Source organism: Bison bison, unplaced genomic scaffold (assembly GCF_000754665.1).
Source record: "Bison bison bison isolate TAMUID 2011002044 unplaced genomic scaffold, Bison_UMD1.0 scf7180017864461, whole genome shotgun sequence".
Lineage (NCBI taxonomy): Eukaryota > Metazoa > Chordata > Mammalia > Artiodactyla > Bovidae > Bison > Bison bison.
The window spans coordinates 19,068,612-19,085,507 of NW_011495023.1; the positions used below are offsets into that span (position 1 = coordinate 19,068,612).

The 16,896-nt window shown below is 37.1% G+C and overlaps 1 protein-coding gene across 5 annotated transcripts in view; it reads left to right on the plus strand.

Annotated features, from left to right (window-relative positions):
• Positions 1 to 16,896, plus strand: part of ARMC4 (armadillo repeat containing 4) — a 173,597-nt gene that overhangs the window by 15,736 nt on the left and 140,965 nt on the right. For all 5 annotated transcript variants that reach the window (XM_010860039.1, XM_010860037.1, XM_010860040.1 and 2 more), the window contains exons 7-8: positions 1,153 to 1,269; positions 13,277 to 13,473. In XM_010860039.1, the coding sequence (XP_010858341.1) occupies positions 1,153 to 1,269; positions 13,277 to 13,473 (314 nt within the window). The remainder of the gene's footprint in view (positions 1 to 1,152; positions 1,270 to 13,276; positions 13,474 to 16,896) is intronic.

The window sequence follows — 16,896 nt, forward strand, 5'->3', positions numbered from 1 at the left end:
TAATAAATGGAAGACAAGGAACTGAAGCTGTTCAGTAATCACAAGGAAATGTATTAGACACTACAGTCGATATGTATAACTATGTTATATATGTGTGTATATATATACATATATATGTACACACAGGGGGCTCCCCTGATGGCTCAGTCAGTAAAAAAAATTCCCCCTGCAATGCAGCAGATGTTGGTTCGATCTCTGTGTTGGGAAGATCCCCTGGAGGAGGGAATGGCAATCCTCCTCCAGAGGACACGACAAAGAGTCAGACATGACTGAGCAACTAACACTTTCACTTTACATATATATATGTGTATGTGTGTGTGTATATATATATGGTGGTGTGCAACTCTGTGACCCCGTGGACTGAGCCCACCAGGCTCCTCTGTCCACATAATCTCCAGGCAAGAGTACTGGAGTGGTTACCTTTACCTCCTCCAGGGGATCTTCCTGACCCAAGGAATCTAACTCAGGTCTCCTGCATTGCTGTCTGAGCCACCTGGGAAGTTACATATATACACACACACACAGTTTTATATGTATATATATACACACAGAGAGAGAGACACAGTTATATATGTAACACACTACAGTGTATTGTGTATGTGTGTGTGTATATGTGTGTGTGTATGGTATAGGAACAGGAAAGGAAAGAGACAAGAAAGACAGAGGCCAAGGGAAGAGGGACAGATGGTACACGGAGGTCAGACCCCTGGAAAATGAGCCTATAGTAATCATACTCCACACAGAATAAGAGCAGGGTGTGACCAACAGAAACATAGGCTTTTGTGTGGTAACATTCTCACCTCAGAGGCCTTTATGACTTCGTCAAAGTTTCATGAAGTCGTAATGCATTTTCACAGGACAGAAGAGTAGAGGGAAGGGGCTTTCAGGTCTCTGCTGAAGCAGCGAGCCATGTGTGTCTAGAAGCCCTGTGTGTCTAGGAGGCCCTTGGTAAAGGCTTGCTGAATGAGTGAATACATAAATGAATTTACATTACATTAAGAGGGAAGGGTTTGCCTGCATGTTTCATGTGTAAAGACAAGCACATGGATCCTTTAGAGAAGAAAACATTACTTGTGGTTGGGTTGTGATTTATTGATCAGGTTCTTATGTTGCTAGTCCATTAATTACAGCATCAAACTTTTTCTTCCAAAGGGCAAAACAGATGATGAAGGGCAAATTAATTATGAAAGAAAAGGAGAAATTTATAAAGACCTTGTCACACTTTTAAAAGAAAAATCAGCAATATTTTCAGAAAATATGTCTAAACAGGTAAGTTTTACAGTCTCTTTTGAACTTTTATATCGTTATAGTTTTTGGCTGCAACTTTCTGTAGTATAAAAAATTGGGGACTAATGCTGCATTGTTTTGGACAGTACTTTCAATTATTGGAGTGTTTTCCACAATATAGTATAAAGTAATACATGTTGTAAATGTAGCAATTTAAGAATATTTCTGGTTTTCTTTAGGTGACAGGAATGATATTTCAAAGTGCTTTCTAAATAGGACTTTTTCATTTTCCATTTTGAATTAATTACACTGAGAACAAAGGACTCAGTCCTGGTAACGAAGCCTACATGTTTTGATTATTTTCATCCTTTCCGGGAATCGTATGATTACTACCTAGTTGGATTGCCTTGAAAAGTGTGTCAACTACATGTGTATAAGAACACTGTTTATGTCTTCCATGGTTTGTAAAATAGTGCTGAACAAAGAAATCAGTCAATGTGATATTTTGTGAAATAAAATTTTGGTTGAAGCTGATGTAGGTAGAAAACAAAATTCTAAGAATACTAACATGATCCACTTATGTTCTGGGCTGATTCTCAGGCTGATGGCAACTCTATAGACGCCCCCTCAAGAGCTCATTGGTCAGGCTCATTGTGTTTCTGATGCTGCTGCTTCTGCTGTTTTCTTGCCAGACTGTTGTCATTTAGCCTAGCATGGCCCCTTGTCATCATTTCATGAATTCTTTTTATTTCCTGGTCTTTGATCACCGGTTTCCTGGACCCTGGTTTTCCATTGTTGTTGTTGTTATTGTCATAAAACACATATATACATAAAATATAAAATGTGCTGTGTTAACCATTTTAAGTGTACAATCCAGTGGCATGAAGTACATTCACAAAGCTGTGCAACCGTTACTACTATTTCCAGATCATCTTCATCATCTGGAACTAAGCAATAACTCCATTAAGCAGTAACTCTTCCTTCCTTCTCCCCCAACTCTTGGTAAACTCTAATCTACTTTCTGTGTCTATGCATTTACATATTCTACATATTTCGTATAAGTGGAATCACACAATATTTGTCCTTTTGTGTTTAGTATATTTCACATACCATAATGTTTTCAAGGTTCATCTGTGACGTGCCTGTATCTGAACATCATTCCTTTTTATGGCTGGATGACATTCCATTTATGTATATACCAAATTTTGTTTCTCTGTTCATCTTTTGATGAACACTGGGTTTTCTACCTTTGGTTATTGTGAAAAATACTATGAATGTTGGTGTACAAGTATCTCTTTGAGTCCCTGTTTTCGGTTCTTTTGGGTGTACACATCAGGGTTGATTTTCTGGCTTATATGGTAATTATATTTAACTTTTAGAGGAACCACCAAGCTGTTTTCACATCCGCTGAATCATTTTACATTCCCAATAGCAGTGTATGAAGATTCCAGCTTTTCTACGTCCTCACCAACATCTGATATTTTTGTGTATTTGTGTTTACTATAGATATCCTAGTAAGTGTGAACATGGTGTATCCCACTGTGGTTTTGATTTGCATTTCCCTAATAATTAGTGATGTTGAGCATATTTTCATGTGCTTATTAGTGATTTGTATATCTTCTTTGAAGAAATGTCTGTTCAAATCCTTTGTCCATTTTATAAAATTGTCTCATTTTTGAGCTAGAGTTCTTTATATATTGTGGATATTAATTCTTTATTAGAAGGTTTGCAAATGTTTTCCCCTTTTCTGTGGGTTATCTTTATATTCATCTTGATAGTGCCCTTTGGTATATAAATATTTTAAATTTTGATAAAGTCTAATTTATATTTTTTCTTTTGTTACTTGTGCTTTTGGTATCATATTTAAGGAACCATTGCTAAATCTGTCATAATAAAGATTTGCCCTTAACTTTTCTACCTTTCTACAATTTTTTGTTTTAGTTCTCTCAAGTTTAGGTCTTTGATTCGTCTGGAGTTAGGTTTTATGTATAACGTTAGGGTCCACCTTCACTCCTTTGCACATGGATGTTCGGTTTTCCCAGCACCATTTGTTTCAGAGATTATTCTTCCCCCACTGAATGGTCTTGTCATCCTCATTAAAAATCAATTAACTAAAAATTTCAAGGTTTATTTTTGGGCTCTCAATCCAATCCCATCAGTCTGTATGTGTATCTGTATACCAGTCCCATACTCTTGACTATCATAGCTTTCTGTTAGTTTTGAAATCAGGCAGTATGAATCCTCAAACTTTGTCCTTGTTTTTTCAAGACCGTTTTTTGGTTATTTGGGGTCCCTTGACTTTCTGTGTGAATTTTAGTCTTGGTTTTACTATTTCTGAGAAAAACATCATTGAGATTTTCATAGGGATTGTATTGACTCTGTAGATTGCTTTGTATAGTATTGTCATCTTAATAATATTATCTTTTAACCTACAAATGTGGAATGTTTTCCTACTTGTTTATGTCTACTTTAACTTCTTTCAGCAGTATTTTGTAGTTTTCATGTAAGTCTTTTGTCTTTTTAGTTAAATTTATCCCTAAGTATTTTATTCTCTTTGATGCTATTGCAAATAGAGTTGTTTTCTTCATTTCCTTTTTGATTGTCCGCTGCTTAGCATATAGAAATACAACTGATATTTGAGTGTTAAAATCAGAAGTAATGTTGGAATGTGAAATTCAAAATTGAATCCAGCTAATTTGCCAAATTTATTTAATTCAGTTTCTTTTGAATCTTTAGGTTTTTCTACGTCTAAGATCATGTCATCTGTGAACAGAGATAGTTTACATTTTCTTTTCCAATTTGGATGTTTTAAATTTCTTTTTCTTACCAAATTCCATGGCTAGAACTCTCAGAACTATGCTGAATAGAAGTGGCCAAAGTAGATTCCTTGTCTTACTCCTGATCTTAGGGGAAATGCTTTCAGGCTTTTGCTGTTGAACGTGATGTTAGTTGTGGGCTTTCCATATATGGCCTTTATTGTCTCATGCGTTTTCTTTTTCTTGGTGTACCCCATCATTTTGGTAGTGCTTCCTGAGTAAAAGAGGCACATAGGAGGAGAAAAATTGAGGGTTAGCATGTTTGAAAATATCTTTATTCTTCTCTCTTAGTTGTTGTTTCTATAATGACAGTTTCAAAATAATTTTTTTCTTAGAATTTTAAAGGCATTTTCCTATGTGACCTGTTTGTTTTGGCTTTGCTCATATAATGAGTCTGTAGGATTTTCTCTTATCCCTGATGTTCTGTAATTTTCATGATGATATGGTTGGTGCTCGTGTCTGTTTTTCATTAATGATGACATATGTCTTTTAGAACTGGAAAATATTTTTTGTATTACATCTTTAATCATTTTTTCCCTCTCTGTTCTCCTTGTTCTCTTTATGAGATTCTAGTTGGATTTTGGGGCCTCTGAGGTTGATCTTCTGATTTTCTTTTCTCTCATATACCCCACGCCACTTTCTGGAAATACACCTTTACTTTGTCTTCCAAACATTGTGTAAATCTTTAAAATTTAAGCTTTCAAATTTTTAATGTTTTGTTTTGGGTGTTTATATTTTTTCAGACCATATTCTTTCATTTCTCTTGGGTAAAACGTAGGACCGAAATGGCAAGGTTATGTGGCGGTTATATGTTTAACTTTTTAAACAATTGGTAAACTGCTTGCCAGTGATTGTAACATTTTCCATCCACTCTGTGCACCAGACTGACAGCTGTGCCACATATTTGTCAATGAGTGGTACTGTCATTCCTTTATTTTAGACTTTCTCTAATAGGTGTGTACCACCATCTCACTGCAGAGAAGGCAATGGCACCCCACTCCAGTACTCTTGCCTGGAAAATTCCATGGACGGAGGAGCCTGGTGGGCTGCAGTCCATGGGGTCGCTAAGAGTCGGACACGACTGAGAGACTTTGCTTTCACTTTTCACTTTTATGCATTGGAGAAGGAAATGGCAACCCACTCCAGTGTTCTTGCCTGGAGAATCCCAGGGACGGGGGAGCCTGGTGGGCTGCCGTCTATGGGGTCACACAGAGTCGGACATGACTGAAGCAACTTAGCACTATCTCATTGAATTTTAATTTGCACTTCTTGAATGCATCTTCTTATATGCTTATTGAATGTGATTCATATATCTTAAGTGGTAAAGTATATATTCAGATCTTTTGCCCATTTCTTATTTTTTTTTAATTTCTTATTATTTAGTTGTGAGATATATACCTACCTACCTACCTACATACACACATACATATAAGCTTATATTTTCTTTCAGAGATAGGATTCGTCAAATATTTCCTCCCAGGTGGTGGCTTGTCATTTTATTCTCCAAAAAGTCTTTCAAAGAACAAATGTCCTCAATTTTGATGAAGTCCAACTTACTAATTTTTTAGAGTGTTGTAGGTAATAAAGCTTTACCAAATCCCAGTGTCATAAAGATTTTCTCCAGTGTTTTTTTTTTTTCTAAAAGTTTTTAAATGTTAGGTTTTATATCTAGGCGTATGATCCGGTTTAATATATTTTTTGTACATGCTGTGAGGTATGGATCAGAGTTCATTTTTTTCTTCTGCATGCAGACACCTAATGGTTCCAGCATCATTTGTTGAAAAAGAATTGTCCTTTCTTTGCCCAGTTGTCCATTTGTATGGGTGTATTTCTATTCCACCGATCTGTTTATTTTTATATCAGAGCCACGCTGTCTTGGTTACTGTCGTCAGTCAGTCTCGGTTCAGGTATTGTCAATGTTGCTGCTATTCTTCAGAGTTGCCAGCTATTATGTATCTTCTGCATGTCCATTCGAATTTTATAGTCAGCTTGTCAGTTTTTTCATAAAAACCCCTAAGGATTTATGAATGATACTGTATTGAATCTATAAATCAATTTAAGAACTGACATCTTAACAATATTGGAGTTTCCAGGTCGTGGAACTCAGTGTTTCTCCCTGTTTAATGTTACTCAGCGTGGCTCTCCATCTTACTCAGTTTCTCTCCACACTGTTTTGTAACTTACAACACACGTCTTGCACACCTCTTGTGAACCATCTGTAAATATTTCCTATTTCGGGGCTATTGTTAAACAATAGTTTTAAGGTTTCAATTTCTGGTTATTTGTTGCTAGTATATAAAATACACTTTTGTATACTGATTTCATATCCTGAAACCTTGCTAAAGTCACTTAATAGTTTTGTCTGGTTTGTAGATTCTGAGGGGTTTTCTACATAGATGATCATATTGTCTCTGAATAAAGATCATTTTACCGCTTCCTTTCCAATTTCCATCATTTTATTTCTTTTTCTTTCCTTAATGCACTAGCTGGAACCTCCAGTACAGAACTGAGTAGACGTGGTTTCTTGTTCCTTGTGGTAAAGGGAAAACTTTCAGTTTTTAATTATTGTCACCTGTCAGCTTTTCATAGATGAAATTTATAAGGTTGAGGAAGTTCCCCTCTATCAAAGTTGTTGAGAACTTTATTAGGATTGGATGTTGGATTTTATCAAATGATATTTCTGTACCTATTGCGTTAATCATTTTATTTTATTTTTTAGTTTAACTTGGTTAATTATATTGATTTTTGAAAGAGAAACCAGCCTTACATTTCTGGGACTACATTTGTGCAGGGTGTATTACCCTTTTTATTTATTTATTTAAAATTTTTAACTTGCTAACATTTTATCAAGAAGTTTTGCATCTGTTTAGGATTATCAGTGTGTGGATTAACAATGTGTAGATTTCTTTTCTTCAATATCTTTGTCTGGTTTGAGTATCAGATTAATACTGGCCTTATAGAATAAGTTGGAAGATTCTAACTCCCATTCAGTTTTCTGGAAGAGTGCTTAGAATTGGTGTCCTGTGTTAACTGTTGTGTAGAATTCACCAGTGACGCCATCTGGGCCTGGAGTGTTCACTGTGGAGAGGTTTCTAACTACAAATATGATGTACTTACTAGTTATCGGGCCTTTCAGGTTATGTTTCTTCTTGAGGGTGCTTGCTGGGTGGTTTTTAAAGGAATGTGTATCCCTTTTATCTAAAGTTGTTGAACTGATTGGTATAAACTTGTTTATAGTATTCTTTTGTTAACCTTTTAACAACTGTAGAAGCTGTAACTATTGTTACCTGTCTCGTGCCTGATATTAATCATTGTGTTTTATTTTTTTCTTGATCCATCTGGCTAGAAGTCCATCATTTTACTCAGTTCTCTCAAAGAAGTCACTTTTGGTTTCATTTACTCTTCTCTAGCTTTTTTTTAAAACCATACATTTAATCTAGTCATACTTGCATTGAAAGGAATTTTGGTGATTTTGGGTATGACTAATATTAGGATAAGGAATTCTCTTCCGTCTACATTCATCTGTAGAGAAGCTGTTTGTCTTTTGGACACACATTCTGACATTTTGTCTCTCAGACACAGTGAGCACCTCTCTCAGGCATGGCAGTGGTAAGATGTTGGGAACACTCCACTTTCCTGCTCTCAGCAAAGCTTTGACACTTCAGAGATGTGTCTGCTTTTATATCCTTCTGCCTGTTTTGAGTTTACATTGCTCTTCTTTTTCTAGTTTCTTAGGGTAACAGCTTAGAGTCTTGATTTGAGAGCTTTCTTCCTTTCTAGGTGAGTATTTAGTGCTGTAAATTTTCCTTGCAGAACTTCCCACCTGTCACACATTTCGGTGTTTTATTCTAATCATTTTCATTCAGTTTTTGTATTTAAAACAATTCCCTTAAGTCAACTGTACCTCATAATTTTTTTTTCCTTGAGGCTTCCTCTTTGACCCATGATTATTTAGCAGTTTGTTACTTAGTGTTAGATTTTCCCATTACATGGTTCATTATTAGTTTGATTCCACTGTATTTGGAGAACAAACTCTGAACAACTTTATAAATTTGGTTTTTGGTGTGGTTGAATTCTTCATATCCTTGCTGATTTTCTATCAGTTTTGAGAGGGATTTGAAATCCTCCAACTATATTTGTAGATTTGTCTGTTTCTCCTCTTAGTTCTGTTTTTGTATATGCAGTTCTGTATACACATTTAGGATTACGTTTTCTTGATTGACTATTTTATCATTATGTCATGTCCCTTTCTGTCTTTGATGATTTTCTTTTTTTTCTGAAGGCTAATCTACTATTCATATAGGTACCCCTGGCTTTGTTTTAACTAATGTTTGCATGGTATATCTTTTCCCCTTCTTTTACTTTCAAGCTACCTATATCATTATATTTGAAGTGAGTTTCTTGTGAATAACATATAGTTGAGTCATTTTAAAAATCCACTTTCTGAAACTATATATCGATGTATCATATCCATGGTGTGTTTAGATCATTTACTTTAAAAAGCCTATTTGTTTTCATTCATTCTTTCATTTTTGGCTGTGATGGGTTTTTGTTGCTGAGCCCAGGCTTTCTCTAGTTTCTTTGAGTAGGGCTACTCTTTAGTTGCTGTGTGAGGGCTTCGCATTCTGGTGGTTTCCGTTGTTGAACCCTAGAATGCTGGCTCAGTAGTTGTGGCACATGGGCTTAGGTGCTCTGCAGCGTGTGGGATCTTCCTGGACCAGGAATTGAACCCATGTCCCTGCATTGACAGGTGGATTCTTAACTAGATCACTAGAGAAGTCCCTAGATTATTTACTTTTACTTATTGATATCAGGGCTTAAGTCTGCCAGCTTAGTTTTATTTTCTGTTTTTTCCTTCTGTTTTCTGTTTTGCTTATCTTTTTCTTTTTCCTGGTCTTCTTTGGCTTACTTGAACATTTTTTTAAAATACCATTTTGATTTTTCCATAGTATTTAGGTATATCTATTTGTGTAGAGTTTTTGGTGGTTGTTGTAGATATTGTGTTATACATAATTTGTCATAATATACTGGTTTGATATTTTACCACCTGAGTAAAGTATAGAAACCATGTCTTCCTTTAAGTCCCTATACCCTCTCTCATTTATATTTGTCTTTGTTTCCTTCACATTGATAAACTGTATTAGACAATGTTATAATTTGTGCTTCAGCCATCAAACATCATTTAGAAAACTCAAGAGGAGGATGCAAGTCTTTTGTGTTTACCCATGCTTTTATTCTTTCTCTGATTCTTTCCTTCCTTTCTGGTGTTGCCAATTTCCTTATCATATCCTTTCTGTTTCAGAACTTCTTATTCTTTGGAGGTAGGTCTGTTGGTGACAAATTCTCTTTGTTTTCCTTTATTTGAGAACATCTTGAAAATCCCCCTTTATTCCTAATGAATACTTCCACTGTATATAGTATTCTGTGTTGACAGTTCTTTATTTTCAACACTTGGAAAATGTTTCCAGTCTTTCTGGCCTCCATGTTTTCTAATGAGAAATCTGTTCTTAATTGTTTCTGTCTTATAGGTAAAATGTTTTTTCTCTCTCATTGCTGTTACTTTTCCTTGACTTTGGTTTTATGGAGTTAGATTATTATGTCTCTTGATAGGAATTTCTTTGGGTTTATTCTGTTTAGGGTTTGCTCAACTTCTTGAATCTTACATTTATGTCTTTTTCCAAGTTGGGGAAAACTTCTGACATTCTTAGAGTCTGACCTTCTTTCTCCTCTCCTTCTGGTGCTCTGATAACATGAATGTTGGATTTTTTTCTACTGTCCCACAGATCTTGAGGCTCTGTTTATTTATTTATTTTTCCAATGTATTTTCTCTTTGTGGTTCAAACTGGGTAATTTCTATTGTTTGTCCTCAAGTTCACAGGTTCTCTCTTCTCCATCCTGTTGCCAAACTATCCAGGGAGTTATTTTGGTTTGTAAATTTAAATTTCAAAATTTCTATTTGGTTCTTCTTTATATCATCTATTTATTTGCTGAAACTTTCGAATTTTTCATTTGTTTCAAGTCTTATTATTGATTGTTGAAGCATTTTTACGATGGCTACTTTAAAATCTTACTCCGACATCTGTTTGAGATTATTCCATCATCTATTTTATCTTGGTATAAGCATCAATTATTCAACGTCCTTTCTCATTCAGGTTGTGATATTTCCTTGTTCTTGGTATGGTGAGTGATTTTTTTGACATTGTGTCTTGGACATTTTTGGATTATATTATGAAACTTTGTATTTTATGGCAGTCTTGTTTTAGCAGGATTTCTCTAAGTGTAGGCTTCATGGTGTAGGTCTGGGGTACTGCAAAGTGCATGTAAAAATCCAAGTTCCTCGCTTAGACTCCATTGGGAACCTGGTGGTGTAGGGTGCCTCAACACCACTGGGCAGTGAGTAGAAGTTTGGTCTCCCCACTGCGTCTCTGCTTACACTCACCTGGCCAGGAGGACATGCTTCCCATGAGGCCTCAACTTACACCATGGGAAATGAGTCCATTCCTGCTTGGAGGTGGTGATTTTACTGCATCTCTTGAGATGATCACATAATTATTCTGTTGATATGGTCATTGATTTTTGAATGTTGAACTAATATTGAATCCCAGGATAATTCCAACTTGGTCACGATCTCTTACCCTGTTTAGCATTGTTAAACGTAATTTGATAATATTTTACTGAGGATTTTTGTATCTATAGTCATGAAGGATGTGGCTTAGTAGTTATCTTTTAATGTCTTTGTCTGGTTTTTGTATCTGGGTAATGTGGCCACAAATGAATTTGGAAGTATTCACTACTTTTCTTCTTTCTGGAATTCTTCATATAGATTGAGTCTTATTTCTTTGTTAATGTTTGGTAGAGTTTACCAAGGAAGCCATCTCTACTTGAAGGTTTCGTTGTTGAAAGGGTTTATGTTGAGAATTTTATTTCTTTAATAGATACAGAACTATTGATATTTCTTTCTCTTGCTAAGCATTTGTGGTTCATAGCTTTCAATGAATTTGTACATTTTGTCTAACTTACCTAATGTATTGACATCAAATACTACTCCACTATTATCTTCTGATGTCTAGAGGATTTGCTCTCTAAAGGATCCATCTTTCATGCCTAATATTGGTCACTTATATCTTCTTTTTGTTCTTAACTCGTCTGGAAAAAAGTGATCAATTTTACTGGTCTTTTCAAAGAACAATTATTTGTTTCATTGATTTTCTTTATTGTTTTCTTTCTACTTTATTTTATTTCTGCTCTTATACTTTTATTCCTTCTGATCTCTTTAAGCTTAATTTGCTCTTATTTAATTTCTTGAGTTGGAAGCTTAGGAATTGGTTTGAGACCTATATTTTTTAATATGAAATTTTATGCTGTGAGTTTCTTTAACAGCACCATGTGAACTGTCTCCCAGAGACTCTATGTTTTCATGCAAATCAATATATCTGAAGATTTTCCACATATCTTTTTACGAGTTTCTAGCTTATGTCCATTTTATTAAGAGAAAGTGTTTTATATGATTCCAGTTCTTTTAAATTTGTGGATGTTTGTTTTACGGCTTACAATTTGGTCAGTTTGGTGGACTTTTCCTTGTGCTTTTGAGAAGAATGTGTTTTCTGCTGCTGTGTGTGGTGTGTTCCGTAAATGTCAGTTACATTCAGGTGGTTGATAGTTTTCCTCAGGTCTTTTATATTCTTATTAAGTTTTGTTTTGCTCACTTTGTTGATTTCTGAGAGGGGAGTTTTGAAGTTTCCTAATTGTGGATTTATCTGTTTTTCCTGTTCTATTTCTGCTTTATGTCTTTTGAAATTGTATTGTGAACATAATTAGAATTGGGTGGTAATTGGCTCTGTCATTGTGTGTCTCTCTCTTTACCTCTGATAATATTATTTGTTTTGAAGTCCCTTTTTGTCTGATTGTCTAATGTCTAATATAGGCATTTCTGCTTTGATTCTCGATTTCATAGAATATTTTTCTTCAGCCTTTTACTTATAATGTATTTATACCTTTATATATAAAGTGGTTTCTTTTAGACTACAAATAGTTAGGTTTTCCTTTTATGTCCAATGTGATGAGTTCTTTTGATTGAAGTCTTTAAATCACTTTCATTTAAAGTTCCTACTGATAGAGTTAAATTACATTTACTATTTTGCTATTTGCTTTTATTAGTGTCATTTATTCCTTGTCTCCTTTTATTCTTCCCCTTTTGGATTAATTGAACTTTTAGAAATGATTCCATTTTATTTATGCTATTAGTTCATCAGTTGTGCTACTTTTTAAAAGTATCTCACTTGGGCATATATGTCTCTAATTTATAGAGTGTGCCTTGGAACAATATTTTACAGTTTTACCACTAGTCTAAGAACCTTACAAGTGGCTTCAAATGCCACTCCCAGTCCTTTGTACTATTGTAGTCATGAATTTTACTTCAACATGCTAGTAACATGTTGTTGTTACTAGTAACAACATGTGGTTACTAGTAACGTATGTGGTGTGGTAACCCCTCACCACAATGAGTCTTTTATATTTATTTTTATCATTTCAGCATTATTTTATGTAGATCCATGTTCTGTGTAGTATGAGATTCCTTCTGACTGAAGAGCTCCATGAACAATTTTTATCCTAGGTCTTTCTGATAATGAATTCTCTCAGCTTTTCTTCATCTGTGAATGTCTATTTTATCCTTATTTTCAAAAGATTTTTTTCCCTCTGTATAGAATTTTGAGTTGAGAGGATGTGAATTTTTTCCCTTTTCATCACCTTAACTGTATCCCTCCCATGTCTTCTGGATTGCATTGTCTCTGATGAGAAGTGTATTTTAATTGTTATGTTTCTTCTTCTGTCTATAAAGTGTCTTCAGTTTCTAGCTACCTGCAAGATGATCTCTTTATCCTTGGTCTCAGCAATTTGACTAAGATGCATCTCAGCCTTTATAGGGTTTGAGTATAATTTTTTTCAGGTGGTAGTGAGGAGTGAGTCAATCCAGCCCTGCTGCAGTATCTGTGTGGGCTGCTTAAGAGCTGTGAGTTTAGGATCATCCCATTACTGTCAGCCTAACTCCAGTAGAGGGCTTAGTCTTGAAGTTGCCCAGATTCAATTTGTGTTGCTAGGCAACACAAGTTAGAGCATCTTGAGACATCTTGAATTTATCACCAGGGTGGTGAATTTTCAGATAGCATGAGATAATTCAGAAACAGTATCATTATAAAAATACGCTCTTTTTTTATTTTTTTTATTAATTGAAGGAAATTAAATTCAGTGAACAACTACAAAAGGATCAGCCTAATGAGGCACCTAAGGAGGAAGTGGCCATTACACACAAAGCTAGTGTTACTTCCCGCAAGAGTACACAGGAGAAGAACCGAATTAACCTGGGAAGGAGTCAACTGACCAAGAGATTGGAGCCAAGTTTAAACTGGAGGACCAGTGTCAGTTCCAAAGAGTAGGTAGATATTAACATAATGGGTTTTCTGATACATACTTCCCTACCACATGTTTATCTAACTTTTCACATAACTTCATTTCACTGGAGGAAAATACATAGTATATACATACACCTCCCTCCAAAGTAATTACAGGTTGGTTCCCTTTTCCCCTCTTCATGTTCCAAGAAGAAAGATTTGACATCAAACTGGGTTTGTGTACAGAGGACCATGGAAGGAGAGCACAATTCACTTTCATGTGGTTGGTGAGTCAGGGCAAATAACAAATGAAAATGATGATAAAACACATGGAGGAATCTCATGGGGGAATGTAAACATTGTGGTAGGGACCTGATTAAGTAGTGTTAAATTATGTGATTAAATATAAAATCAGGAGGCAGTCCTAAGATGGTGGAGGAATAGGAAAGTGGTCTCCTGACCACTTTCTCCCCCACAAATTCATTGAAAGATCATTTGAACACTGAGAAAATTCCACAAAACAACTTCTGAATACTGGTGGAGGACATCAGGCACCTGGAAAGGCAGTCCATTGTCTTCAAAAGGAGGTAGGATAAAATATAAAAGATAAAAAGAGAGACAAAAGAGTTAGGGACGGATACCCATCCTAGGAGGGAGTCGTGAAGAAGGAGAAGTATCCAAACATCAGGAAACCCTCTCAGTGGCAGGTCTAAGGGGAGTTTTGGAATCTCAGAGGGCAACATAACTGGGAGGAAAAAATAAATAAATAAAACCCACAGATTACGTGCCTAACTACAACTCCCAGCAGAGAAGTAGCCCAGACGCTCGCATCTGCCACCAGCAAGTGGGGGCTGAACAGGGAGGCACAGGCTGTATTGCTTAGGTTAAGGACCAGGCCTGAATGCCCTGAGGGCAATCTGAGGGAGCTAATGTGAGACAGCAACCCAAACTGTGGGATAGCCAGAGAGAAAAAAAAAAGAAAGCGTGTGAGAGAGAGAACTTTCCCGCAAAAAGCTCTAACCTAAGGCACTGCCAGGCTGCTCACAGAACAAAGGACTGAGTGAATACCAAAGAAGAGCTAGCTGGCTGCAGACCAGCCCATCTCCCACTGGAGGCAGAGAGGCAGGTGGGCGGCAGCCAGAGCCAGCAAGGGGCAATCTCTGCCCGCGATGGCATTCTCTACCAAACTGTGAGCAGGCTCCCAGTTGCTAACCAAGTCTTCCTGAGATCCTGGACGGTTGACATGCACCAGGAAGGTTGCAGCCAGTGATCAGCTCCCTAAAGGAGACACACAGCACACCTGAGACAGCGCTCCCGCTGTGCACCCAGGAAACAGAGCAGCTGGGACAGGGGAGGAGATAAGACACACTTGGGGAGAGTGCGCTTGCCAAGCACCTTTTTGCCTGAGCTGCTTGGACCTGGGAAGGGCACAGAACACAGGCCCAACTGAGTCTGTGCCTTTGTGGAGTACCCGAGAACCTGAACCTGAGTGGCTTAGACCTGGGAAGTGCATACAACCCAGGGCCTGCTTTAGACAGTTCCCCTGCCAAGCAACCTGGAGCTTGAGCAGTGTAGACTGCAAAGGCACACATTCCGTGAATGGGGGCAAACCCACTGTGGCCCAGACACTGTGAGCGCTCCCTACACACACCAGTGATATTTGTTTGTAGTGTTACTCCCTCCCCACAGCACAATTGAACAAGTGAGCCTAAATAAGTGACCACCTCCACCCCCTTGTGTCAGAGCAGAAACTAGACACTGAAGAGACTTGCAAACAGAAGAAGCCAAAATAAACAAAGTGACAGGTGCAACAGATTAAAACCCTATAGTTAGCACCTACTACATTGGAAGGGGCCTGTAGGCCTCGAGAAGAAGTATAAGCTGGAACAAGGAACTATCTGAAACTGAACTGACCCCATACTACCCACAACAGCTCTAGAGAAATTCCTAGATATATTTTACTATTATCATTTTTAAATTAAAAAAATAAATTTATTTTTAAGCCCTTTCAGTTAAGTTCAGTTCAGTTGCTCAGTCGTGTCCGACTCTTTGCGACCCCATGAATCACAGCACGCCAGGCCTCCCTGTCCATCACCAACTCCTGGAGTTCACCCAGACTCATGTCCATCGAGTCAGTGATGCCATCCAGCTATCTCATCCTCTGTCGTCCCCTTCTCCTCCTGCCCCAATCCCTCCCAGCATCAGAGTCTTTTCCAATGAGTCAACTCTTCGCATAACGTGGCCAAAGTACTGGAGTTTCAGCTTTAGCATCATTCCTTCCAAAGAAATCCCAGGGCTAATCTCCTTCAGAATGGACTGGATGGATCTCCTTGCAGTCCAAGGGACTCTCAAGAGTCTTCTCCAACACCACAGTTCAATAGCATCAATTCTGCAGCACTCAGCTTTCTTCACAGTCCAACTCTCACATCCATACATGACCACTGGAAAAACCATAGCCTTGACTAGACAGACCTTTGTTGGCAAAGTAATGTCTCTGCTTTTCAATATGCTGTCTAGGTTGGTCATAACTTTTCTTCCAAGAAGTAAGCGTCTTTTAAAGCCCTTATTACTCCTTTAATTTTCATTTTTATAGCCTGCTATTACCTTGACAAAAAAGACCCTATTTTTAAAGCAAATTTCATATATATTTTAAATTATTTTTTGTGATTTTGTTTTGTATTTTTACTATTGTATTTTTGAGAGTCTAACCTCTACTCTAGATTTTTAATCTTTGCTTTTTGGTATTTGTTATCAATTTTGTACCTTTAAGAATCCAATCTTCAGTACCCATTTTTACTTAGGTGTGTGATTACTGGCTTGATTGCCCTCTCCCTCTGACTTTCCTTTTTCTCCCCCAGGTCACCTCTATCTCCTCCCTCCCCTTTCTCTTTTTTACCCAGTGCTGTGAATCTCTTTGGATATTCTGGGCTATGGAGAACACTTAGGGGACTGATTACTGGCTAGATCTGTCTCTCTCCTTTTAACTCCCCCTCTTCTCCTCCTGGTCATCTCTCCTTTCTCTCTCTTCTCTTCTCTGTGTAACTCAGTGAACCTTTCTGGGTGTTCCAGCCTGTGGAGAGCACATAGGGAATTGATTACTGGCTACATTGCTCTCCCCCCTTTTGATTCCTCCTCTTCTCCTCCTGGTCACCTCTATCTCCCTCATCCCTCTTCTCTTCTGTATGTAACTCTGCAAACCTCTCTGGGTGTCCCTCACTGTGGAGAATCTTTTCTCCATTAACCTATATGTTTTATCATTGGTGTGGTATGGATGGAGAAGTCTTGAGGCTACTGTAAGAATAAGACTGAAAAACCGGAGGCAGGAGGCTTAAATCCAAAACTTGATAACACGAGAAAACTCCTGACTCCAGGGAACATTAATTGACAAGAGCTCATCCAAAAGCCTCCATACCTACACTGAAACAAAGCTCCACCCAAGAGCCAACAAGTTCCAGAGCAAGACA